The sequence below is a fragment of the Scyliorhinus canicula genome, chromosome 3, assembly GCF_902713615.1.
Source record: "Scyliorhinus canicula chromosome 3, sScyCan1.1, whole genome shotgun sequence".
NCBI classification, from domain to species: domain Eukaryota; kingdom Metazoa; phylum Chordata; class Chondrichthyes; order Carcharhiniformes; family Scyliorhinidae; genus Scyliorhinus; species Scyliorhinus canicula.
The window spans coordinates 6,454,869-6,482,613 of NC_052148.1; the positions used below are offsets into that span (position 1 = coordinate 6,454,869).

At 48.4% G+C, this 27,745-nt stretch overlaps 1 protein-coding gene across 1 annotated transcript in view; it reads left to right on the forward strand.

Annotated features, from left to right (window-relative positions):
• LOC119963598 (tenascin-X-like) overlaps positions 1-27,745 on the forward strand; it is a 621,159-nt gene that overhangs the window by 533,850 nt on the left and 59,564 nt on the right. The window contains exons 93-94 of the mRNA XM_038792929.1: positions 21,567-21,706; positions 22,431-22,563. Of these exons, the coding sequence (XP_038648857.1) occupies positions 21,567-21,706; positions 22,431-22,563 (273 nt within the window). The remainder of the gene's footprint in view (positions 1-21,566; positions 21,707-22,430; positions 22,564-27,745) is intronic.

The window sequence follows — 27,745 nt, forward strand, 5'->3', positions numbered from 1 at the left end:
ATTGTGATGTGCAGCAGATCGCAATGTCCTTCAGGATGGGGTGTGGGATTAGTATGTTCCCCTGGATTCTCTGCTTCTGCTGAAGCAAAGTGTATCTATTGGCTTCATTGGCTAGCCTGCTTGTGTCCAATATTCCTGTGCCATACAGCACCTTCAGCCAGATAAAACTATAAAACCATAGAATTCCGACAGTGTAGAAGGTGGCTATTTGGCCCAGCGTGTCTGCACCGACCCTCTGAAAGAGCAACCGAACTAGGCCCACATATGGTCTACACAGGTACCAACGACATAGGTAGGAAGAGAGATGGGGATTTGAGACAGAAATTCAGGGAGCTAGGGTGGAAGCTGAGAGCTAGAACAAACAGAGTTGTTATCTCTGGGTTGTTACCTGTGCAACGTGCTAGCGAAGTGAGAAATATGGAGAGAGAGGAGTTGAACACGTGGCCTCAGGGATGGTGCAGGAGGGAGGGTTTTGGTTTCCTGAATAATTGGGGCTCATTCTGGGGTAGGTAGGACGTCTACAAACAGGATTGTATTCACCTGAACCAGAGGGGTACCAATATCCTGGGGGGGAGATTTGCTAGTGCTCTTCGGGGGGGTTTAAACTAATTCAGCAGGGGGATGGGAACCTAAATTGTAGTCCCAGTGTACAGGATGTTGAGAGTGTTGAGGTCAGGGATAGGGTTTAAAGTTCGAAAGAGGGCACCAGCAAGCAAGATGCTGGTTTGAAGTGTGTCTACTTCAACGCCAGGAGCATCCGGAACAAGGTGGGTGAGCTTGCAGCATGGGTTGGTACCTGGGATCTCGATGTTGTGGCGATTTCGGAGACATGGGTAGAGCAGGGACAGGAATGGTTGTTGCAGGTTCCAGGATTTAGATGTTTCTGTCAGAACAGAGAAGATCGTAAAAGAGGGGGGGTGTGGCATTGTTAATCGAGGAAAGTATTACGGCGGTAGAAAGGACATTTGAGGACTCGTCTACTGAGGTAGTATGGGCCGAGGTTAGGAACAGGAGAGGAGAGGTCACCCTGTTGGGAGTTGTCTATAGACCTCCGAATAGTTCCAGAGATGTAGAGGAAAGGATTGCAAAGATGATTCTCGACAGGAGCGAGAGTAACAGGGTAGTTGTTATGGGGGACTTTAACTTTCCAAATATTGACTGGAAATAGTATAGTTCGAGTACTTTTGATGGGTCAGTTTTTGTGCAGTGTGTGCAGGAGGGTTTTCTGACACAGTATGTAGACAGGCCAACAGGGGGCGATGCCACATTGGATTTGGTACTGGGTAATGAACCCGGCCAGGTGTTAGATTTAGATGTAGGTGAGCACTTTGGTGATAGTGATCACAATTCGGTTATGTTTACTTTAGCGATGGGCAGGGATAGGTATATACCGCAAGGCAAGAATTATAGCTGGGGGAAAGGCAATTATGATGCTATTCGGCAAGATTTAGGATGTATAGGATGGGGAAGGAAACTACAGGGGATGGGTACAATCGAAATGTGGAGCTTTTTCAAGGAACAGCTACTGCGTATCCTTGATAAGTATGTACCTGACAGGCAGGGAGGAAGTTGTTGAGCAAGGGAACCGTGGTTTACTAAGGAAGTTGAAGCACTTGTCAAGAGGAAGAATAAGGCTTATGTTAGGATGAGACATGAAGGCTCAGTTAGGGCACTTGAGAGTTACAAGTTAGCCAGGAAGGACCTAAAGGGAGAGTTAAGAAGAGCAAGGAGAGGACACGAAAAGTCGTTGGCGGACAGGATCAAGGAAAACCCTAAGACTTTCTATCGATATATCAGGAACAAAAGAATGACTAGAGTAAGATTAGGGCCAATCAAGGATAGTAGTCGAAAGTTGTGTGTGGAATCAGAGGAGATAGGGGAAGCGTTAAATGGATATTTTTCGTCAGTGTTTACACTGGAGAAAGACAATTTTGTCGAGGAGAATACTCAGGTAAATTCGACCAGGCTAGATGGGATTGAGGTTCACAAGGAGGAGGTGTTAGCAATTTCTGAAAGTGTAAAAATAGATAAGTTCCCTGGGCCAGATGGGATTTATCCTAGGATTCTCTGGGAAGCCAGGGAGGAGATTGCAGAGCCTTTGTCCTTGATCTTTATGTCGTCTTTGTCGACATTAATAGTGCCGGAAGACTGGAGGATAGCAAATGTTGTCCCCTTGTTCAAGAAGGGGAGTAGAGACAACCCTGGTAATTATAGACCTGTGAGCCTTACTTCGGTTGTGGGTAAAATGTTGGAAAAGGTTATAAGAGATATAGGGCGCGATTCTCCCAGACAGGGAGAAATCGTAAGGCTGGCGTCAAATCCGGCCTCCCCCTCCCCGACCGGGAACCGATTCTTTTCCCCGGTCGGGGCTAGCATGCCGCCGCCGTAAACTCTGGCATCGCGGGCTTAACGAATTTCGTTAAGCCCGCTTGCCAGAGTTTGCACCGGCTGACGCGTCACATGACGTCAGCCGCGCATGCGCGGATTGGAAGACTGCCGCCGTAAAAATACGGCGGCAGCGATTCGTATCGGGAGTCGGGCGTTGGGGGGGGGAGTATAGTGGGAGGGCGTCAGACTAGTGTGGCCGTAAAATTTTACGAACCCCGCTATTCTCCGCACCGTCGTGAGTGCGGAGAATTGCGCCCAGGGTTTATAATCATCTTGAAAAGAACAAGTTGATTAGGGAGAGTCAACACGGTTTTGTGAAGGGTAGGTCATCCCTCACAAACCTTATCGAGTTTTTTGAGAAGGTGACCAAACAGGTGGATGAGGGTAAAGCGGTTGATGTGGTGTATATGGATTTCAGTAAGGCATTTGATAAGGTTCCCCACGGTAGGCTATTGCAGAAAATACGGAAGTATGGGATTGAAGGTGATTTAGCGGTTTGGATCAGTAATTGCCTAGCTGAAAGAAGACAGAGGGTGGTGGTTGACGGCAAATGTTCATGCTGGAGTTCAGTAACTAGTGGTGTACTGCAAGGATCTGTTTTGGGGCCACTGCTGTTTGTCATTTTTATAAATGACCTGGAAGATAATGTAGAAGGATGGGTTAGTAAATTTCCAGATGACACAAAGGTCGGTGGAGTTGTGGATAGTGCTGAAGAATGTTATAGGTTACAGAGGGACATAGATAAGCTGCAGAGCTGGGCTGAGAGGTGGCAGATGGAGTTTAATGCGGAAAAGTGTGAGGTGGTTCACTTTGGAAGGAGTAACAGGTATGCAGAGTACTGGGCTAATGGCAAGATTCTTGGTAGTGGAGATGAACAGAGAGATCTCGGCATCCAGGTACATAAATCCCTGAAAGTTGCCACCCAGGTTAATAGGGCTGTTAAGAAGGCATATGGTGTGCTAGCCTTTATCAGTAGGGGGATTGAGTTTCGGAGCCACGAGGTCATGCTGCAGCTGTACATAACTCTGGTGCGGCCGCTCCTGGAGTACTGCGTGCAGTTCTGGTCACCACATTATAGGAAGGATGTGGAAGCTTTGGAAAGGGTTCAGAGGAGATTTACTAGGATGTTGCCTGGTATGGAGGGAAGGTCTTACGAGGAAAGGGTCAGGGATTTGAGGTTGTTTTTGTTAGAGAGGAGCAGGCTGAGAGGTGACTTAATAGAGACATATAAGATAGTCAGAGGGTTAGATAGGGTGGACAGTGAGAGTCTTTTTCCTCGGATGGTGATGACCAACACGAGGGGACATAGCTTTAAATTGAGGGGTGGTAGATATAGGACAGATGTTAGAGGCAGTTTCTTTATTCGGAGTGTAGTAGGGGTGTGGAACGCCCTGCCTGCAACAGTAGTAGACTCGCCAACTTTAAGGGCATTTAAGTGGTCACTGGATATAGACATATGGATGAAAATGGAATAGTGTACGTCAGATAGGCTTCAGATGGTTTCACAGGTCGGCGCAACATGTAATGTTCTATGTTCATAATGTTCTATGTAGGCCCATTCCCCTGCCCAATCCCTGAAACCGCACGTAACCTGCACATCTGGGACTACTTAGCATGACCAATCCACCTAATGTGCACATCTTTGGACTGTGGGAGGAAACCAGAGGACCCTGAGGAAACCCACAAAGACACGGACGGAATTTACAAAAGCCACACAGACAATCTACCAAGGCAGGAATTGAACCCAGTTCTCTGGCGCTGTGAGGCAGCAGTGATAACCCAACCCCTGATTAATTTATGCCTCCTTCAACTTGCCTCCTCTTTTATTGATGGACCCGCTTCCCCAACCCCTTATCTATTCCTCATAGAAAAATGATTGGCCTCACCCCATTTCCCCACTACCTGGGCGTAACTTGTCTATACAAAGGGAAATAACAATCATATTTGTATTTATCTAACATAGTCTCAAGTATCTTTACTGGATGACATCAGCTGATTGATAATCATTTCAGTTAAACTAGTGATGTTTGTTTTATAGAACTTAAAAAAATATTGCCCCATCCCGTTTTGCTGAAGGTGAAAGGTGCGGCATGCGGCACAGTGGCTAGCACTGGGACTGCGGCACTGAGAAGACAGTGGGTGGTGATGGAATAAAAATTTTCAGACTGGAGACCAGTTACTAGCGGTGTAACACAGGGTTCTGTGCTGGGTCCTCTGCTATTTGTGATTTTTATCAATGACTTGGAGGAGGGGGCTGAAGGCTGGGTCAGTAAATTTGCTGATGACACCAAGATTGGTGGAGTCGTGGATGAGGTGCAGGGCTGTTGTAGGCTGCAAAGAGACATTGATAGGATGCAGAGCTGGGCCGAGAAATGGCAGATGGAGTTTAACCCTGATAAGTGCGAGGTGCTTGATTTTGGTCGAAAACATTTGAATGCGGATTACAGGGTCAACGGCATGTTTCGGAGGAATGTGGAGGAACAGAGAGATCTTGGGGTTCATGTCCACAGATCTCTGAAGGTTGCCACTCAAATGGACAGAGCCGTGAAGAAGGTTGATAGTGTGTTAGCGTTTATTAACAGGGGGCTTGAGTTTCAGAGTCGTGGGGTTCTGCTGCAACTATACATTGTCATAACATACATCAGTATATCATGGTGCAGACACATACTGATGGACATATACTAGGACCAATCAACATGCACAAACACCACAGCCAATCACCAGTTAGAACACAAGCAGAGGGCATCACCTTTCCCATTCATTCTGGATGCTGCCTCTCGGAAGCACAAGAGCTCATCAAGTATAGTACAGACTCACACCACATGCTGTGAGATTCAACTGGTTCGGACAGGCACAGGTCTCTAGTTAAACTAGCATCGTGTAAACCCACAGTTATCGTATGTTTATTATTTTATAAGTAGTTAATAAAATAGTGTTGAACCTTCTTCAGTGTTGGTGGCATATGTCTGCTTCACAAATCCACAGTGCCCAACACTTCATGGTACCAGTAATTGAGGGATGTTAGTACTTCTTTTTAAAAAAATAATTTTTATTCAAATTTTCACATTTTCACAAAAAAAACAGTAACAGAAAATTCTAAGAACACAAAAAAAGGAAAAAGAAACAGAACCCCCCCCCCTCCCGTATATACAAAAGAGAAAAAATAAATTAACGCCCGTCATTGGCAAAGATTTAAAGCAAAACAAAAATAAAGAGACAACCCCCCCCTCCCCCCACCTCTCCCCCCCTTCCTGCACGGACCCCCTTAGGGCAAATTTCACCCTCTCCAATTTAATAAACCCCGCTACATCGTTGACCCAGGCCTCCACGTTTGGGGGCCTCGCATCCTTCCACTGAAGAAGAATCCTCTGCCGAGCTACCCGGGACGCAAAGGCCAGAACACCGGCCTCTTTCGCCTCCTGCACTTCCGTCTGCACTGCAACCCCAAATATTGCGAGTCCCCAGCCTGGACTGACCCTGGATCCTACCACCCTCGATACTGTCCTTGCCACCCCTTTCCAAAGTTCCCCCAGCACCGGGCATGCCTAGAACATGTGGACATGGTTTGCTGGGCCCCCTGAGCACCTAATACACCTGTCCTCGCTCCCAAAAATACGGCTCATCCTCGTCCCGGTCATATGAGCCCTATGCAGCACCTTAAACTGTATGAGGCTACGCCTCGCACAAGAAGAGGAGGAGTTCACCCTTTCTAGGACATCCGCCCACGTCCCTTACTCAATGTCCTCACCCAGCTCCTCCTCCCATTTACCTTTCAGCTCCTCCACCGAGGCCTCGTCTACCCACCTAAAAAAGGCCTTCAGGATAAAGATGGGGAGGCACTGGAACAGGAACAGTAACCTCTGGAGCACCGTCATCTTTACTGACTGCACCCTACCCGCCAGAGACAGTGGCAGCATGTCCCATCTCTTAAACTCCTCCTCCATTTGCTCCACCAGCCTTGTGAGGTTCAGCTAATGCAAGGACCCCAGCTCCTGGCCACCTGAACCCCCAAGTACCTGAAGCTCCTCTCCGCCCTTTTCAGCGGGAGCCTCCCAATCCTCCCCTCCTGGTCTGCCGGGTGTACCACAAACAGCTTGCCTTTCCCAAAGTTAAACTTATACCCTGAGAAATCCCCAAATTCCCGTAGAATCCCCATCACCACCGGCATTCCCCCCACCGTGTCCGCCACATACAACAATAAGTCGTCCGCATAGAGCGACACTCGGTGCTCCTCTCCACCCCGGACCAGCCCCCTCCAATCCTCCGACTCCCTCAGCGCCATAGCCAGGGGTTCAATTGCCAGCGCAAAAAGTAGGGGGGACAGGGGACACCCTGCCTCGTCCCTCGATATAGTCGAAAATACTCCGACCTCCTCTTATTCGTGACCACACTCGCCATCGGCGCCTCATACAGCAGCCTCACCCAACTGACAAACCCCTCCCCAAACCCAAACCTTTCCAGCACCTCCCACAAGTACCCCCAATCGACCCTATTAAAGGCCTTCTCCGCATCCAGTGCCACCACTATCTCCGCCTCCCCTTCTACCGCTGGCATCATTATAACGTTCAAGAGCCTCCGTATATTATTCAGCTGCCTCCCTTTCACAAACCCCGTTTGATCCTCGTGGATAACCTGTGGCACACAGTCCTCTATCCTCGTGGCTAAAATTTTTGCCAACAACTTGCCGTCCACATTCAAGAGTGAGATCGGCCTGTACGACCCACACTTCAGGTGATTTCATAGAATTTACAGTCCAGAAGGAGGCCATTCGGCCCATCGAGTCTGCACCGGCTCCTGGAAAGAGTACCCTACACAAGGTTAACACCTCCACCCTATGCCCATAACCCAGTAACCCCACCTAACACTATAGGGAATTTGGACACTAAGGGCAATTTAGCATGGCCAATCCACCTAACCTGCACATCTTTGGACTGTGGGAGGAAACCGGGGCACCCGGAGGAAACCCACGCACACACGGGGAGAATGTACAGACTCCACACAGACAGTGACCCAAGCCGGCATTCGAACCTGGGACCCTGGAGCTGTGAAGCATTTGTGCTAATCACTATGCTACCGTGCTGACCTTGTCTCGCTTAAGGATCAAGGAGATCAGCGCCCGAGACATCGTCAGGGGCAAAGCCCCCCCCCCCCCCTTGCCTCGTTGAAGGTCCTAACGAACAGGGGGCCCAGCAGATCTGCATACGTCTTGTAAAATTCAGCCGGGAACCCATCCGGACCCAGCGCCTTCCCCGACTGCATGTTCCCTGTCCCTTTGACCAGCTCCTCAAGCTCAACTGGCGCCCCCAGACCCTCCACCCGTCCCTCCTTCACCCTCGGGAATCTCAGCCGGTCCAAAAAGCGCCCCATCCCCCCCCCCCCCCCCCCTCCTCCGCCGGAGGTTCGGACCGATACAGTCTCTCATAAATGTCCCTGAAGACCCCATTGATGTCTACCCCCCTCTGCACCACATTTCCTCCCCGATCCTTCACACCACCAATCTCCCTGGCCACATCCTACTTACGGAGCTGGTGTGCCAGCATCCTGCTCGCCTTCTCCCCATACTCGTACACCGCACCCTGAGCCTTTCTCCATTGAGCCTCCGCCTTTCTGGTGGTCAACAAGTTGAACTCAGCCTGAAGGCTGCGCCGCACCCTCAGCAATCCCTCCTCCGGGGCCTCCGCGTACCTCCTGTCCACTCTCACCATCTCCCCCACCAATCTCTCCCTTTCTCTCTGCTCCCCTCTCTCCCTGTGGGCCGGAATGGAGATCAACTCCATAGCACTTACAGCTATACCTCAAGGCCATGGACCTGGAAGCAGCCTCCCAGACCATCCCCACTCGGACCTTCCCATTATCGTTGGTCTCTAGATACCTCTCGATACATCCTCGAACCCGCCCCCTCACCACTTCGTCTGCCAGCAGCCCCACCTCCAAGCTCCACAACGGGCGCTGGTCCCTCTCCTCCCCCAGCTCGAGGTCCACCCAATGCGGGGCATGGTCAGAAATGGCTATCGCCGAGTACTCAGCATCTACTACCCTCACAATAAACGCCCTACTCAAAACGAAAAAATCGATCCGGGAGTAGGCACATCGGAGAAGTATGAAAATTCCCTGGCCCTCGGCCTCGCGAACCCCCATGGTCCCAACCCTCCCATCTGGTCCATAAACCCCCTCAGCACCTCAGCTGGCTTCCTACCCGTCCTGGAACTGGATCGATCCAGTGGCGGATCCAGCACTGTGTTGAAGTCTCCCCCCCATTATCAGGCCCCCCGCCTCTATATCTGGAATCCAGCCCAACATGCGCCGCATGAAACCCGCATCATCCCAATTCGGGGCGTATACATTGACCTGCACCACCCGCTCCCCTTGCAGCTTGCCGCTCACCATCACGTACCTCCCGCCGCTGTCTGCCACCACACTTGACGCCTCAAACAACACCCTCTTCCCCACCAAGATCGCTACCCCCCGTTTCTTTTGCATCCAGCCCCGAATGAAACACTTGGCCCACCCACCCCTTCCTCAACCTAACTTGACCGCCACCTTCAGGTGCGTCTCCTGAAGCATAGTCACGTCCGCCTTCAGCCCCCTCAGGTGCGTGAACACGCGGGACCGTTTGACCGGCCCATTCAGTCCCCTCACATTCCAGGTGATCAGCCGGATCGAAGGGCCACCTGCCCCCCTCCCCCGTCGACTAGCCATCTCCTTTCCGTAATCCGCCACGTGCCCGCGCCCCCCGCTCAGCCCGTTCCCCACAGCGACAGACCCCCATCCCGACCCCCTCTGCACGCTCCAGCTCCTTCTTGGCCATTCCAGCAGCAACTCGGTATCCCCCCCTCTTCCCCCCCCCCCCCCCAAACCTCCCCACACACCCCCCCCAAGCTAGGGCCCCCCCTAGCTGCGTAACCCCGATCATTGTACTTCCGTAAGTCAGCCGACTCCTGCTGACCCCGGCTGCTCCCGCCACCCTAATTACCCTCCCCAGTGTCGCACAACGAACCCCACCCAAACCCGCAACCAGTGAAATAATAAAAATCCCATCATGATATGATAAAACACCCAAGTAAACAGATAACAGTCCCGAAAAGCAGAAAAGAAAAGGCAAAACAGCAAAAAAAAACATCGTCCAATAGAACCAAAAAGAGCGAAAGCATATCAAGGAGGACAAAGCCTCCGGGCTGCGTACAACGTTCCCCAGCCACCAGTCCTCAGTTCAAGTCCAGCTTCTCTGCCTGGAAAAAGTCCAGGCCTCCACCGGGGAGTCAAAATAAAGTTGGTGGTCTTTATAAGTGACCCACAGGCTCTTGAGGCCTTTAAAGTCACCCTTCCCCCGCCTGCATGCTGGAAGAGGCTTTTGTCTCTGTAGCTTCAGCCAAATCATTCACTGTTTCTGTGGGTTTGGTAACCAAGAAACATACCATTCCTGGGGGAAAGTACTCCTCCAACATTCACCTGTGCATTTTCATCAAAATTCCACCCCGTATTGCTTAAAAAAGAGCTCTTTTCTGTAACCTTGGCAGGAGCTGCCTTTTGTGTGGCCACTTACTCCATAGTGCACACCCGAAGTCCCCGGATGTTAGTACTTCTGAGACCTACCTACCAGTGATCAGCCTTCCTCCAGCCCTCAGCCATCCTGCAGTATGGACACTGTTCGCCTGCCGCCGCCCCTCCGCATTACCAGGAACCTGGGCTCCAACTGGAAGATGTTTAAACAGCACTTACAGCTATACCTCAAGGCCATGGACCTGGAAGCAGCCTCGGACGCACGGAAGATTGGTCTCTTCCTCTCCACAGCTGGGGACCATGCCCTCCACATCTTTAACTCGCTCACCTTCGCTGACAGGGAGGATAGATCAAAGTTCAAAACGGTCCTCCTTAAGTTCGATAGCCACTGCGAGGTTGAGGTAAACGAGAGCTTCGAACAATATGTATTCCAGCACCGCCTAGGACGAACCTTTCCAGTCCTTTATCACCCACCTCCGTGTCCTTGCGCAGTCCTGCAACTACGGGTCTGCCTCGGACTCCATGATACGTGACCAGATAGTTTTTGGTGTGCAGTCGGAGCCCCTTCGCCAGCAGCTTCTTAAAGTAAAACAGCTCACCCTGTCCACTGCCATAGAGACCTACGTGTTCCATGAGCACGTCTACACGCGATATTCCCGCATCCAGGCCGCTGAAACGGCGCGGTAAGCTCCCCACGAGGCAGAACGGGTCCAGGTTATTAAGTTTCTCCAGGGCCTAAGTCTGGACGAAGGCGGCCATTTTGTGCACTTTTCTGGAACGCAACGAATGTGGGTGACGTCGAGGAACGAATTGCGCAGGCGAGCACCTCGCTGGATCATACCGCACATGCGCGGTGGCGCAACGAACGTGCCGACGCAACGGTATGCGGCAACTGTGGATCCGCCCACTTAAAGCGGCAATGTCCCACGAAGATCGACGCTGTCTGCAGTGTGGCAAACTTGGCCACTATGCTGCTTCATGCAGGTCGACCCAGCCTGCTAGTTTCAGGAGATCCAGCCAGCCTCGCAGGGATGTCCAGGCCATTCAGCCCACAATCAATAAGCCTGTTCCAGACCTGTCTTCCAACTTTGACAGTGATGACCTGAAAGCCCCTTTCCAAGTTGGCATCATCACCAAGCACAGGATGTCTCCTAAGCACCAAACACATTCCAATACACAGCATTGATCCGGGTGATGAGTGGTGTGCCACCCTTACGGTCAACCGGTCCCTAGTGAGGTTCCGCCTGGACACTGGCGCGTCCGCCAATCTTATTGCATCATCTGACCTTCGCAACCTCCGTGTCCTGGATATGACCCCTTGGACTCCGATGTCCAGCCTGCTATCCTGCCATCTGCATGCCAATTGCTTGATTATAACGGGAATGCCATCGCTGCCAGTGGATCCTGCCAACTCGAGGTGACACACTGTGCTCATACAGCTGGCCTATCTTTTGAGATTGCTGCTGCCTCGAAAGCCTCCTTGCTTGGTGTGAAGGCATACAAGCTGCTGAACTTGGTGTGGAGGGTTCACTCTCTCTCCCCCAGCGAAGTGTCTGCCTCTCCTGACACCGACTTCAGGGCGCAACTCGACTCCATCATCCAACACTACCACAACGCCTTTGAGGGCATGGGCACGCTCCCGTATACATACAAGAATCTACTCAAGCCCAATGCCACGCCTGTGGTACACGCACCTCACAGAGTCCCAGCGCCCCTTAGGGACCGCCTCAAGCAACAGCTCCAAGACCTCCAGGACCAAGGGGTCACATCCAGAGTCACGGAATCGACCGACTGGGTGAGTTCCATGGTCTGTGTAAAGAAACCGTCCGGTGAGCTAAGGATCTGCATAGATCCTAAGGATCTTAATCAGAATATCATGCGGGAGCACTACCCATTTCCCAAACGTGAGGAACTCACGTGTGAAATGGCCCACGCCAAATTCTTCACAAAACTCGACTTGCTTCTGGCAAATCCAGCTGGATGAATCGAGCAGAAAGCTGTGTACATTCAACATGCCCTTTGGCAGATACTGCTACAACCAATGCCATTTGGCAACATCTCGGCATCCGAAGTATTCCACAGAATAATGGAACAGATGATGGAGGGAGTCGAAGGTGTCCGTGTCTACGTCGACGACATAATAATCTGGTGCACCATCCTGCAGGAACACATCAGCCGTCTTCAAGCGCATTCACGAGCATGGCCTCCGCCTCAATAGGACCAAATGCTCCTTCGGCCAGTCGGACATTAAATTCCTGGGTGATCATATCTCCCATTTGGGTGTGCGGCCGGATGAGGACAGGATTGCTGCCATCACATCCATGAAAATGCCCGAGGACAAGAAAGCGGTCCTCCGGTTCCTGGGCATGGTAAATTTCCTAGGAAAGTTTATTCCCAGTCTCGCATCGCACACCACAGCCATCAGGAACCTGCTTCGTATGACAACGGACTTCCAGTGGCTCGCTTCCCACGAGCTCGAGTGGAGGGAACTGAAGGTCAAGCTATCCACGGCCCCAGTGCTGGCCTTTTTCGATCCGAACAAGGAGACTAAAATCTCTACGGATACCAGTAAGTCTGAATTGGAGCCGTGCTTCTGCAGCGTGCTGAGGCCTCGTCTGGGGCCACGTTGTGTATGCGTGATGGGCAAGGACCCCCACGGTACAGTGCTATGCGCAAATTGAGAAGGAGTGCCTCGGCCTTCTGACCAGTGTTGTCAAGTTCCACGACTATGTATATGACCTTCCCCAGTTTACTGTTGAAACCGACCATCGTCCACTCGTCAACATGATACAAAAGGACTTGAATGATATGACATCTCGCCTCCAACGCATCCTGCTCAAGCTCCGGAGGTATGATTTCCAACTCGTTTATATCCCTGGCAAAGACCTTGTCATTGTCGACGCCCTCTCCAGGTCGGTCACCACTCCGGATCCGAAAAATGGCAGATGGAGTTTCACCCTGATAAGTGCGAGGTGATTGATTTTGGTAGAAAAAATTTGAATGCGGATAACAGGGTCAACGGCAGGGTTCTGAGGAATGTGGAGGAACAGAGAGATCTTGGGGTTCATGTCCACAGATCTCTGAAGTTTGCCACTCAAGTGGATAGAGTCGTGAAGAAGGCTTATAGTGTGTTTGCAGTTATTAACAGGGGGCTTGAGTTTAAGTTAAGGGGGTTAGGTTGCAACTATACATGACCCTGGTGAGACCACATTTGGAGTATTGTGTGCAGTTCTGGTCACCTCATTACAGGAAGGATGTGGAAGCATTGGAAAGGGTGCAAAGGAGATTTACTAGGATGCTGCCTGTTTTGCAGGATAAGTCTTATGAGGAAAGGTTGAGGGAGCTAGGGCTTTTCTCTTTGGAGAGGAGGAGGATGAGAGGCGACTTAATAGAGGTTTATAAGATGATGAGGGGGATAGATAGAGTGGACATTCAGAGACTATTTCCTCGGGTGGATGTAGCTGTAACAAGGGGGCATAACTATAAGATTCAAGGTGGGAGACATAGGAGGGATATCCGAGGTACGTTCTTTACTCAGAGAGTGGTTAGGGTGTGGAATGGACTGCCTGCTGTGATAGTGGAGTCGGACACTTTGGGAACTTTCAAGCGGTTATTGGACAGGAACATGGAGCACACCAGAATGACAGGGAGTGGGATAGCTTGATCTTGGTTTCAGACAATGCTCGGCACAACATCGAAGGGTGAAGGGCCTGTTCTGTGCTGTACTGTTCGATGTTCCATGTTCTATGAGGAGCCGTGTTCGACTCCTGGCCCTGGGTCACTGTCCATGTGGAGTTTGCACATTCCCTCCATGTCAACGTGCGTTTCACCCCCACAACCCAAAGATATGCAGGTTAAATGGATTGGCCATGCTAAATTCCCCTTTAATTAGAAAAAAACAATAATTGGATACTTTTTTTAACAAAGTATGTAAGGTGACAGGGAAAGACAGTCAACTGCGGTAAACCTGCCCATATTTTATGGCATGTTACCCTATTGACTCGCAATATTCCTCAACCTTCATTCTCCAGTGAAACATATTTTTTTGGATCTGTTTCTACTGTTGAGCTTAGTGATGCTTTGCAGTAACTGACTTCAATCCCTTTCCCCCACCCCCAATCCGTTACTCATACATGAAATGAAATGAAAATTGCTTATTGTCATAAGTAGGCTTCAATGAAGTTACTGCGAAAAGCCCATAGTCACCACATTCCGGCGCCTGTTCGGGGAGGCTGGTGCGGGAATTGAACCATGCTGCATGTGAAGTCGCTCTACTTTATTCCAGTATCCAACATTTCAGTTTGCATCTCCTTTATTTAGCCTTGCTGTCTTGCTGATCTCTCGTCATATTCCTCAAACTTCATTATCCAGTGTAACACATTTTTTGATCTGTTTCTACTGTTGAATTTAGTGACCTATTGCACTAACATACTTCAATCCCTTTCCCCCACCCCCAATCCATTACCCCGACATGTGAAGCCGCTCTGCTTTATGTCAGTATCCAACATTTCAGCTTGCATCACCTTTGTTTAGCCTTGCTGTCTTGCTGATCTCTCTGTCCTTGATCAGCAGCATTATTCCAATAGAGCTTGACGAACACTTCCTCAACTTTCCACGAGGTGCTTTGTAGCATCCTGGACTCAACACCGTGTTCAACAATTTTACATCATTATCCAGGCCCCATTTTGGTTCCTTTCCCTTTGCAAGTTTTGATTTTAACCCTTTTTTCACAGTAACTTCATTGAAGCCTACTTGTGACAGTAAGTGATTTTCATATCATTTCATTTCAGATGTTGCCAGACCAGCTGAGCATTTTCAGCACTTTTTGTTTTTACATCACTTTTACCTTGTCTTTTGTGGGGGATAAATGTTTTGTTGAATTTTCATACCGTGCAACAGCAGCAATGAACCCTGTTTCTGTCAACATTTCCCAAAGTTAACAATTCAGTGGGACTCTCAACCTGTGATGATGGCACAGGCTGATTATGGGTGGGCATTTCAACGCGGTTATTGATCAAGGCCTGGACCGGTCATGCTCGAGAACGGGCAAAGGAGCATAAAGTGTTCATGGAACTGATGGGGGGGTTGGGGGGGTGGTGGTGTGTGTGTGTGTGAATCCGTGGAGATTTAGGCAGCCGAGAGCCAGGGAATTTTCTTTCTTCTCCCACGTTGACAAGGTGTATTCCCGGATAGATTTCTTTGTTGTGGGCAGGGCCCTGTTGGCAAGGGCGGTGGATACGGGCTATTCGGCAATTACGATCTAGGACCATGCTCCGTACTGGGTGGACATGCAGGTCAGTATGGATAGTAAGCAGCGCCCACAGTGGAGATTGGATGTGGGGCTGTTGGCGGACGAAGTGGTCTGCGAGAGATTGAGGAAGTGGGTGTTGAACTACCTGCAGATAAACGATACGGGGGAGGTCTCAGCAGCGGTGATCTGGGAAGCGCTGAAGGCAGTGGTGAGAGGGGAGCTGATCTCGATCCGGGCTCACAGGGACATGACGAATAGGGCAGAGACGGACCGACTAGTAAGAGAGATCCTACGAGTGGATAGGAGGATTGCGGAGGTTCCAGAGGTGGGGCTATTGAGGGAATGCCGGAGGCTGCAGGCAGAATTTAGTTTGTTAGCTACAGGAAAGGCAGTGGAGCAGCTCAGGAAGGTGAAGGGAGCGGTGTATATGCACGGGGAAAAGGCCAGTAAGTTGATTGCACAGCAGCTCAGAAACTGGTAGGCAGCGAGGGAAATAGGGAAAGTGGTTGATGGGAATGGGAACTTAGTTGGGGACTCGGAGGGTGTGAACAAGACCTACGGGACTTTTATAGTAGTCCTTGATAAATATCAAACTAATCGGAAGGACTGAGTGGATGGTAAGGGTGGTGTAGCTCTGTTATTTAAGGATGACATCCGGGCAATAGGAAGGGATGACATCGGTGCAATGGAGGACAAGGTTGAATCTATTTGGGTGGAAATTAGGAATAGTAAGGCGAAAAAGTGACTGATAGGAGTAGTCTATAGGCCACCAAATAGTAACCATATGGTGGGGCAGGCAATAAACAAAGAAATAACTGATGCATGTAGAAATGGTACAGTCGTTATCATGGGGGATTTTAATCTACATGTCGATTGGTTTAACCAGGTCGGTCAAGGCAGCTGTGATTGTTTCCTAGATCAGTATGTAATAGAACCTACAAGGGAACAAGAGGTCCTCGATCTGGTCCTGCGTAATGAGACAGGATTGACTAATCATAGTTAGGGATCCTCTCGGAAGGAGCGATCAGAATATGGTGCAATTTAAAATACAGATGGAGGGTGAGAAGGTAAAATCAAACACTAGTGTTTTGTGTTCAAACAAAGCAGATTACAATGGGATGAGAGAAGAGCTAGCTAAGGTAGACTGCGAGCCAAGACTTTCTGGTGGAACAGTTGAGGAACAGTGGGGAACCTTCCAAGCGATTTTTCACAGTTTATACCAACAAAAAGGAAGGACGGTAGAAAGAGGGAAAATCGACCGTGGGTATCAAAGGAAATAAGGGAGAGTATCAAATTGAAGGAAAAAGCATGGCAAAAATTAGTGCGAGACTGGAGGACTGGGAAATCTTTAGGGGGAAACAGAAAGCTACTAAAAAAGCTATAAAGAAGAGTAGGATAGATTATGAGAGTAAAGTTGCTTAGAATATAAAAACAGATAGTAAAAGTTTCTACAAATATATAAAACAAAAATGAGTGGCTCAGGTAAATATTGGTCCTGTAGAGGATGAGAAGGGAGTTTTAATAATGGGAGATGAGGAAATGGCTGAGGAACTGAACAGGTTTTTTGGGTCAGTCTTCACAGTGGAAGACACAAATAACTTGACAGTGACTGATAGAAATGAGGCTCTGACAGGTGAGGACCTTGAGATGATTGTTCTCACGAAGGAGATAGTGATGGGCAAGCTAATGGGGCTAAAGGTAGACAAATCTCCTGGCCCTGATGGAATGCACCCCAGAGTGCTAAAAGAGATGGCTAGGGAAATTGCAAATGCACTAGTGATAATTTACCAAAATTCACTAGACCCTGGGATGGTCCCAGCAGATTGGAAATGAGCAAACGTGACACCACTGTTTTAAAAAGGAGGGAGGCAGAGAGCGGGTAATTAGAGGCCAGTTAGCTTAACTGATGTAGTAGGGAAGATGCTGGAATCTATCATCAAGGAAGAAATAGCGAGGCATCTGGATGGAAATTGTCCCATTGGGCAGACGCAGCATGGGTTCATAAAGGGCAGGTCGTGCCTAAGAAATTTAGTGGAATTTTTTGAGGACCTTACCAGAGCAGTAGATAACGGGGAACCAATGGATGTGGTATATCTGGTTTCCAGAAAACCTTTGGCAAGGTGCCACACAAAAGGTTGCTGCATAAGATAAAGATGCATGGCATTAAGGGTAAGGTTGTGGCAGGGATAGAGGATTGGTTAATTAATAGAAAGCAAAGAGTGGGGATTAATGGGTGTTTCTCTGGTTGGCAATCAGTCGCTCATGGTGTCCATCAGGGATCAGTGTTGGGCCCAGAATTGTTCACAATTTACACAGATGATTTGGAGTTGGGGACCAAGGGCAATGTGTCCAAGTTTGCAGACGACACTAAGATGAGTCGTAAAGCGAAAAGTGCAGAGGATACCGGAAGTCTGCAGACGGATTTGGATAGGTTAAGTGAATGGGCTAGGTTCTGGCAGATGGAATACAATGTTGACAAATGTGAGGTTATCCATTTTGGTGGGAATAACAGCAAAGAGGATTATTATTTAAATGATATAATATTAAAACATGCTGCTGTGCAGAGAGACTTGGGTTTGCTAGTGCATGAGTCGCAAAAAGTTGGTTTACAGGTGCAACAGGTGATTAAGAAGGCGAATGGAATTTTGTCCTTCATTGCTCGAGAGATGGAGTTTAAGATGAGGGAGGTTATGCTGTAATTGTAGAAGGTGTTAGTGCGGCCACACCTGGAGTATTATGTTCAGCTTTGGTCTCCTTACCTAAGAAAGGACATACTGGCACTGGAGGATGTGCAGAGGAGATTCACTAGGTTAATCCCAGAGCTGAAGGGGTTGGATTACGAGGAGAGGTTGAGTAGACTGGGACTGTACTCGTTGGAATTTAAAAGGATGAGGGGGGATCTTATAGAATCATATATAATTATGAAGGGAATAGATAGGATAGATGCGTGCAGGTTGTTTCCACTGGCGGGTGAAAGCAGAACTAGGGGGCACAGCCCCAAAATAAGGGGAAGGAGATTTTGAACTGAGTTTAGGAGGAACTTCTTCACCCAAAGGGTTGTGAATCTATGGAATTCCTTGCCCAGTGAAGCAGTTGAAGTTCCTTCATTAAATGTTTTTAAGATAAAGTTAGATCGTTTTTTGAAGAATAAAGGGATTAAGGGTTATGGTGTTCGGGCCGGAAACTGAAGCTGAGTCCACAGAAGATCAGCCATGATCTCATTGAATGGCGGAGCAGGCCCGAGGGGCCATACGGCCTACTCCTGCTCCTAGTTCTTATGGTCTTATGTAACTGTCAGGCAGGGAGGAAGTGGTCGAGCGAGGGAACAGTGGTTTACTAAAGTAGCTGAATCACTTGTCAAGAGGAAGAAGGAGGCTTATGTAAAGATGAGACATGAAGGTTCAGTTCGGGCGCTCGAGAGTTACAAGATAGCTGGGAAGGATCTAAAGAGACAGCTAAGAAGAGCCAGGAGGGGACATGAGAAGTCTTTGGCAGGTAGGATCAAGGATAACCCTAAAGCTTTCTATAGGTATGCCAGGATAAAAAGAGTGACTCGGGTAAGAGTAGGGCCAGTCAAGGACAGTAGTGGAGTCCGAGGAGATAGGAGAGGTGATAAATGAATATTTTTCGTCAGTATTCACACGGGAAAAAGACACTGTTGTCGAGGAGAATACTGAGATACAGGCTACTAGACTAGAAGGGCTTGAGGTACACAAGGAGGAGGTGTCAGCAATTCTGGAACGTGTGAAAATAGATAAGTCCCCTGGGCCGGATGGGTTTTATCCTAGGATTCTTTGGGAAGTGAAGGAAGAGATTGCTGAGCCTTTGACTGGAGGATAGTAAATGTTGTCAACTTGTTCAAGAAGGGGAGTATAGACAACCGCGGTAACTCTAGACCAGTGAGCCTTACTTCTGATGTGGGCAAAGTGTTGGAAAGGTTCATAAGAGAGAGGATTTATTATCATCTGGAAAGGAATAATTTAATTAGCGATAGTCAACACGGTTTTGTGAACAAGAACAAAGAAAATTACAGCACAGGAACAGGTCCTTCGGCCCTCCCAGCCTGCGCCGATCCAGATCCTTTATCTAAACCTGTTGCCTATATTCCAAGGTCTACTTCTCTCTGTTCCCCACCAATTCATATATCTGTCCAGATCCATCTTAAATGATGCTATCGTACCCGGCTCTACCACCTCCGCTGGCAAAGCATACCAGGCACCCACCACCCTCTGCGTAACAAACTTTCCACGCACATCTCCCTTAAACTTTTCCCTCTCACCTTGAAATCGTGACCCCTTGTAATTGACACCCCCACTCTTGGAAAAAGCTTGTTGCTATCCACCCTGTCCATACCTCTCATAATTCTGTAGACCTCAATCAGGTCTCCCCTCAACCTCCGTCTTTCCAACGAAAACAATCCTAATCAACTCAACCTTTCTTCATAGCTAGCACCCTCCATACCAGGCAACATCCTGGTGAACCTCCTCTGCACCCTCTCTAAAGCATCCACATCCTTCTGGTAATGTGGCGACCAGAACTGCACGCAGTATTCGAAATGTGGCCTAACCAAAGTCCGATACAACTGTAACATGACCTGCTGACTCTTGTACTCAATACCCCGTCCGATGAAGGCAAGCATGCTGTATGCCTTCTTGACCACTCAATTGACCTGCGTTGCCACCTTCAGGGTACAATGGACCTGAACTCCCAGATCTCTCTGCACATCAATATTCCCCAGGACTCTTCCATTGACCATATAGTCTGCTCTTGAGTTAGATCTTCCAAAATGCATCACCTCGCATTTGCCTGGATTGAACTGAAGGATAGGTCGTGCCTCACAAATCTGATTGAGTTATTTGAGAATGTGACCAAACAGGTGGCTGAGGGTAAAGCAGTTGATGTGGTGTATGCTTTAGCTCACTGGGCTAAATCACTGGCTTTTAAAGCAGACCAAACAAGCCAGCAGCACGGTTCGATTCCTGTACCAGCCTCCCCGGACAGGCACCAGAATGTGGTGACTAGGGGCTTTTCACAGTAACTTCGTTGAAGCCTGCTCTTGATAATAAGCGATTTTCATTTCATTTTTTTTATTTCAGTAAAGCGTTTGATAAGGTTCCCCATGGCAGGCTAACGCAGAAAATATGGAAAAATTGGATTCAGGGTGATTTAGCAGTTTGAATCAGAAATTGGCTAGCTGGAAGAAGACAAAGGGTGGTGGTTGATGGGAAATGTTCAGCCTGGAGTTCAGTTTCTAGTAGTGTGCCACAAAGATCTGCTTTGGTGCCACTGCTGTTTGACAGTTTTATAAATGACCTGGAGGAGGGCGTAGAAGGATGGGTGAGTAAATTTTCAGATGACACTAAAGTCGGTGGAGTTGTGGACAGTGCGGAAGGATGTTGCAAGATACAGAGGGACATAGATAAGCTGCAGAACTGGGCTGAGACGTGGAAAATGGAGATAAAAGCAGAAAAGTGTGAGGTGATTCGTTTTGGAAGGAATAACAGGAAGACAGAGTACTGGGCTAATGGTAAGATTCTTGATAGTGTGGAAGAGCAGAGAGATCTCGGTGTCCATGTACATAGATCCCTGAAAGTTGCCACCCAGTTTGATAGGGTTATTAAGAAGGTGAACAGTGTGTTAGCTTTTATTGGTAGAGGGATTAAGTATGAGAGCCATGAGGTCATGTTGCAGCTGTACAAATCTCTGGTGCGGCTGCATTTGGAATATTGCATGCAGTTCTGGTCGCCGCATTATAGGAAGGATGTGGAAGCACTGGAAAGGGTGCAGAGGAGATTTACCAGGATATTGCCTGGTATGGAGGGAAGGTCTTGCGAGGAAAGGCTGAGGGACTTGAGGCTGTTTTTGTTAGAGAGAACAATGTTAAGAGGTGACTTAATTGAGGCATACAAGATGATCAGAGGATTAGATAGGGTGGAGAGTGAGAGCCTTTTTGCTCGGATGGCGATGGCTAGCATGAGGGGACATAGCTTTAAATTGAGGCGAGATAGATATAGGACAGATGTCAGAGATAGGTTCTTTACTCGGAAAGTAGTAACGGCGTGGAATACCCGACCTGCAACAGTAGTCGACTCGCCAATATTAAGGGCATTTAAATAGTCATTGGATAAACATATGGATGATAAGGGAATAGTACAGATGGGCTTTAGAGTGGTTTCACAGGTCGGTGCAACATGGAGGGCCGAAGGGCCTGTACTGCGCTGTAATGTTCTATTGTCTATGTTCTGAAGTGCTTCGGGACATTTTACTGCATTAAAGGAACTAAAATAAATGCAAGTTGTTGGTGATGAGTGCCAGAATCTCCAATCTTTGCTCATATGGCCTCCCTTCCCTCATTATTTCTACTCTGTCAGATTCTGTTACCTTTCTGCTACATGTGTACATTTATGGTCTCATTCTTCTCACACAGCGGGTGGACCAGCACCATCAAACCTACGCTTCTCGGACATCACGGGGAACAGTTTCCGGATGGACTGGGATCATGGGTCGGAGGAGGTGGACCAGTACAGACTCAGCTGGGTTCCATCTGGGGGAGGGGACAAAAAAGAGGTGATGAAATCCATACTTTCTGCTTCTGTGTAGCTCCAGCTGATTTTGAAATCTGCCTTGCAACATGCGAGTGTGAAGCAAAACCGCTGTCAGCCAGATCTGTATATGTATGAAAATGTTCCTCCTTTCCAGGAACGATGTTTCATTGCATCCTTGTAATCCTTTCCACACTTGCTAATGAGTTGCATTCTCTGTTGGTCGTGGGGGCATGATCACTTTGAAACAGCAGGTATTTTCCATTCCCAACAGGGACAGGGAAAGTCATGGGCAGGAGTGGAAAATTTGGAGATCGGCCAAAACCTAATTGGGTGGGATGAGCTCTTTGAACCATAACCTGCAAAAGCATAAGCACATTCTTTCTGAATTGCATTACTGTACTAGCAGGTGATCAGAAAACTGCTTTCCGCACGGACCATATGCTCTTTAGTATTGAGATGTTGGGCTCAGTTCCCACTCAAAGAAGAGCATTTGCGTAATGAACAAAACAGTCCAAATTAGTTTATTCCTTCAATTGAATTTTCTGCAGAAATACTCCACATGACCACGAGGGAATGCCACTGGGAAAGGTGGCTGCAGCCAAGTAAAGGATTTTAAGGTCATTGCGGCACCCTGAGTGATATCAAATTCAAACATCCTCATTTAATTAAGGGAATCAGTTTGCAGAAAACAATTGGTTTCATGCACTGAACGTATCTTGACCTTCGCTTTCTGCCTCTTCTTCCAGATGATTATAAATGGCAATGAGACAAGCCAGGTTTTAGATAAACTGGATCCTGACACCTTATATGATGTTTCCCTTACTGCCATCTACCCAGACAAGACGGAAAGTGAAGACGTCTTAGCCTCCCAGCGTACATGTAAGTCTTCAGTGTATAAAAATCTCCATTAGTCTTTTCTTATTATTTCCCTTACCAATTATCTTCAAATATTGAAAAGAGGACAAACTGACATGGAAAGCACATGCTGCATATTGTGATTTGCAGCAGATCACAATGTCCTTCAGGATGTGGTGTGGGATTAGTATGTTCCCTGGATTCTCTGCTTCTGCTGTAGCAAAGTGTATCTATTGGCTTCATTGGCTAGCCTGCTTGTGTCCAATATTCCTGCCATCCAGCAGAGGGCAGCAGAGCAGAGCTTCTGATTGGCTGTTCCGGGGTGATTTGCATACGTGCAGTGCGGTCAGCGTAAATTGAAGGTGTACCTGCACAAGTGACCCGAGGAGTTCGACGGAAGGCAAGCATCCAGCAGAGGGCAGCAGAGCAGAGCTTCTGATTGGCTGTTCCAGGGAGATTTGCATACGTGCAGTGCGGTCAGCGTAAGTTGAAGGTGGTTTGTGAAGGGGCTGTTCTCGAGTGACAGCTTTACCCGAAACACTACTTACGTAGTGTCTCCCACCCATCCTCCTCCTCTAACCAAAAAAAAAGTTCTGTCCGTTGGATTGCTAAACTAACAAGTTTTTTTTTTTAGTTTTCAGTAGTTGGGAAGTTAGTTCAGTGGGAATGGAGGCGATGGCAGTTGAATGTTCCTCCTGCAGAATGTGGGAGGAAAGGGTCACCTCTAGTGTCCCTGCTAACTACATCTGCGGGAAGTGCACCCAACTCCAGGTCCTCGAGAACCGTGTCAGGGACCAGGAGCTGTAGCTGGATGAACTTCGGATCATTCGGGAGGCGGAGGAGGTTATCGAGAGGAGTTGTAGGGAGGTAGTCACACCTCAGGTAAAAGAAGAAGGTAGATGGGTTACCGTCAGGGGAGGGAGAGGGAACCGGCAGGCAGTGCAGGGATGCCCTGTGGTCGTTCCCCTCTATAACAAGTATACCGTTTTGGATACTGTTGCGGGGGACGACTTACCAGGGGTAAGCAATAGGGCACAGGTCTCTGGCACAGAGTCTGTCCCTGTTGCTCAGAAGGGAAGGGAGAAGAGGAACAGAGCACTTGTCATTGGGGACTCCATAGTTAGAGGAACAGACAGGAGGTTCTGTGGGAACGAAAGTGACTCACGGTTGGTGTGTTGCCTCCCAGGTGCCAGGGTTCGTGATGTCTCTGATCGTGTTTTTGAGATCCTTAAGGGGGAGGGGCAGCAGCCCCAAGTCGTGGTCCACATAGGTACCAACGACATAGGTAGGAAGAGAGATGGGGATTTGAGACAGAAATTCAGGGAGCTAGGGTGGAAGCTGAGAGCTAGAACAAACAGAGTTTTTATCTCTGGGTTGTTACCAGTGCCACGTGCTAGCGAAGTGAGAAATAAGGAGAGAGGAGTTGAACACGTGGCTACAGGGATGGTGCAGGAGGGAGGGTTTTGGTTTCCTGGATAATTGGGGCTCATTCTGGGGTAGGTGGGACCTCTACAAACAGGATGGTCTTCACCTGAACCAGAGGGTACCAATATCCTGGGGGGGGAGATTTGCTAGTGCTCTTCGGGGGGGTTTAAACTAATTCAGCAGGGGGATGGGAACCTAAATTGTAGTCCCAGTGTACAGGATGTTGAGAGTAGTGAGGTCAGGGATAGGGTTAAAAGTTCGAAAGAGGGCACCGGCAAGCAGGACGCTGGTTTGAAGTGTGTCTACTTCAACGCCAGGAGCATCCGGAATAAGGTGGGTGAGCTTGCAGCATGGGTTGGTACCTGGGATCTCGATGTTGTGGCGATTTCGGAGACATGGGTAGAGCAGGGACAGGAATGGTTGTTGCAGGTTCCAGGATTTAGATGTTTCTGTAAGACAGAGAAGATGGTAAAAGAGGGGGGGGTGGGTGTGGCATTGTTAATCAAGGAAAGTATTACGGCGGTAGAAAGGACGTTTGAGGATTCGTCTACTGAGGTAGTATGGGCCGAGGATAGGAACAGGAGAGGAGAGGTCACCCTGTTGGGAGTTGTCTATAGACCTCCGAATAGTTCCAGAGATGTAGAGGAAAGGATTGCAAAGATGATTCTCGACAGGAGCGAGAGTAACAGGGTAGTGTTATGGGGGACTTTAACTTTCCAAATATTGACTGGAAATACTATAGTTCGAGTACTATAGATGGGTCAGTTTTTGTACAGTGACTGCAGGAGGGTTTTCTGACACAGTATGTAGACAGGCCAACAAGGGGCGAGGCCACATTGGATTTGGTACTGGGTAATGAACCCGGCCAGGTGTTAGATTTAGATGTAGGTGAGCACTTTGGTGATAGTGATCACAACTCGGTTATGTTTACTTTAGCGATGGGCAGGGATAGGTATATACCGCAAGGCAAGAATTATAGCTGCGGAAAAGGCAATTATGATGCTATTCGGCAAGATTTAGGATGTATAGGATGGGGAAGGAAACTGCAGGGGATGGGTACAATCGAAATGTGGAGCTTTTTCAAGGAACAGCTACTGCATGTCCTTGATAAGTATGTACCTGTCAGGCAGGGAGGAAGTTGTCGAGCAAGGGAACCGTGGTTTACTAAGGACGTTGAAGCACTTGTCAAGAGGAAGAATAAGGCTTATGTTAGGATGAGACATGAAGGCTCAGTTAGGGCACTTGAGAGTTACAAGTTAGCCAGGAAGGACCTAAAGGGAGAATTAAGAAGAGCGAGGAGAGGACACGAAAAGTCGTTGGCGGATAGGATCAAGGAAAACCCTAAGGCTTTCTATAGGTGTATCAAGAACAAAAGAATGACTAGAGTAAGATTAGTGCCAATCAAGGATAGTAGTGGAAAGTTGTGTGTGGAATCAGAGGAGATAGGGGAAGCGTTAAATGGATATTTTTCGTCAGTGTTTACACTGGAGAAAGACAATGTTGTCGAGGAGAATACTCAGGTTCAGTCGACCAGGCTAGATGGAATTGGGGTTCAAAAGGAGGAGGTGTTAGCAATTTTGGAAAATGTCAAAATAGATAAGTCCCCTGGGCCAGATGGGATTTATCCTAGGATTCTCTGGGAAGCCAGGGAGGAGATTGCAGAGCCTTTGTCCTTGATCTTTATGTCGTCTTTGTCGACAGGAATAGTGCCGGAAGACTGGAGGATAGCAAATGTTGTCCCCTTGTTCAAGAAGGGGAGTAGAGACAACCCCGGTAACTATAGACCAGTGAGCCTTACTTCTGTTGTGGGCAATGTCTTGGAAAGATTCAGAAGAGATAGGATTTATAATCATCTGGAAAGGAATAATTTGATTAGCGATTGTCAACACGGTTTGTGAAGGTTAGGTCGTGCCTCACAAACCTCATTGAGTTCTTTGAGAAGGTGGCAAACAGGTGGTCGAGGGTAAAGCAGTTCATTGGTGTACATGGATTTCTGTAAAGCGTTTGATAAGCTTCTCCATGGTAGGGTATTTTAGAAGATATGGAGACATGGGATTCAGGGTGATTCAGCAGTTTGGATCAGAAATTGGCTCGCTGGAAGAAGACAAAGTTGATAGGAAATGTTTCAGCCGGAGTTCAGGTACTAGTGGTGTACCACAAAGAACTGTTTTGGGGCCACTGCTGTTGTCATTTTTTATAAATGGCCTGGAGGAGGGCGTCGAATAGATGGGTGAGTAAATCTGCAGATGGCAGTAAACTTGGTGGAGTTGTGGACAGTGCGGAAGGATGTTGCAAGTTACAGGTGGACATAGATAAGCTGCAGAGCTGGGCTGGACAGGTCGCAAATGGACTTTAATGCAGAAAAGTGTGAGGTGATTTCATAAGACAGAGTACTGGGCTAATGGTAAGATTCTTGGTAGTGTGGATGAGCAGAGAGATCTCGGTGTCCATGCACATTGATCGCTGAAAGTTGCCACTCAGGTAGGTAGTGCTATTAAGAATTTGGTATGTTAGCTTATATTGATAGGGAGATTGAGTTTCGGAGCCATGAGGTGGTGTTGCAGCTGTACATAACCCTGGTGCATCTGCATTTGGAGTAGTGCGTGCAGTTCTGGTCGCTGCAATAATAGGAAGGATATGAAGCATTGGAAAGGGTGCAGAGGAGATTTACCAGGATGTTGCCTGGTCTCAGGGAAGATCTGACGAGGGAAGGCTGAGGGACTTGGGGCTGTTTTCGTTGGAGAGAAGAAGGCTAAGAACTGACTTAATTGAGGCATACAAGATAAACAGAGGATTAGATATGGTGGACAGTGAGAGCCTTTTTCCTCGGATGGTGATGACCAACACGAGGGGACATAGCTTTAAATTGAGGGGTGGTAGATATTGGACAGTTGTCAGAGGCAGTTTCTTTACTCAGAGAGTAGTAGGGGTGTGGAACGCCCTGCCTGCAACAGTAGTAGACTCGCCAACTTTAAGGGCATTTAAGCGGTCACTGGATAGACATATGGATGAAAATGGAATAGTGTAGGTCAGATAGGCTTCAGATGGTTTCACAGGTCGGCGCAACATCGAGGGCCGAAGGGCCCGTACTGCGCCGTAATGTTCTATGTTCTATATTCTATGCACCTTCAGCCAGATATAACTATAAATCCACAGAATTCCGACAGTGTAGAAGGAGGCTATTTGGCCTTGTGTGTCTGCACCGACCCTCTGAAAGAGCAACCGAACTAGGCCCACTCGCCTGCCCAATCGCCTGAAGAACCCACCTAACCGGCACATCTGGGACTATTTAGCATTACCAATGCACCTAATGTGCAAATCTTTGGACTGTGGGAGGAAATCGGAAGACCCAGAGGAAACCCACAAAGATACGGAGAGAACGTACAAGCGCCACACAGACAATCTACCGAGGCAGGAATTGAACCCAGTTCTCTGGCGCTGTGAGGCAGCAGTGATAACCCAACCCCTGATTAATTATGCCTCCCTCAACTTGCTCCTCTTTTATTGATGGACCCACTTCCCCAACCCCTTATCTATTCCTCATAGAAAAATGATTGGCATCACCCCATTTCCCCACTACCTGGGCGTAACTTATCTATACAAAGGGAAATAACAATCATATTGTATTTATCTAACATATTTTAACAGTCTGAAGTAACTTTACTGGGTGACATCAGCAGGTTGCTAATCATTTCAGTTCAACTAGTGATGTCTGTTTTAGAGAACTTGAAACAATGTTGCCCCATCCCGTTTTGCTGAAGGTGAAAGGGGTGGCATGTGG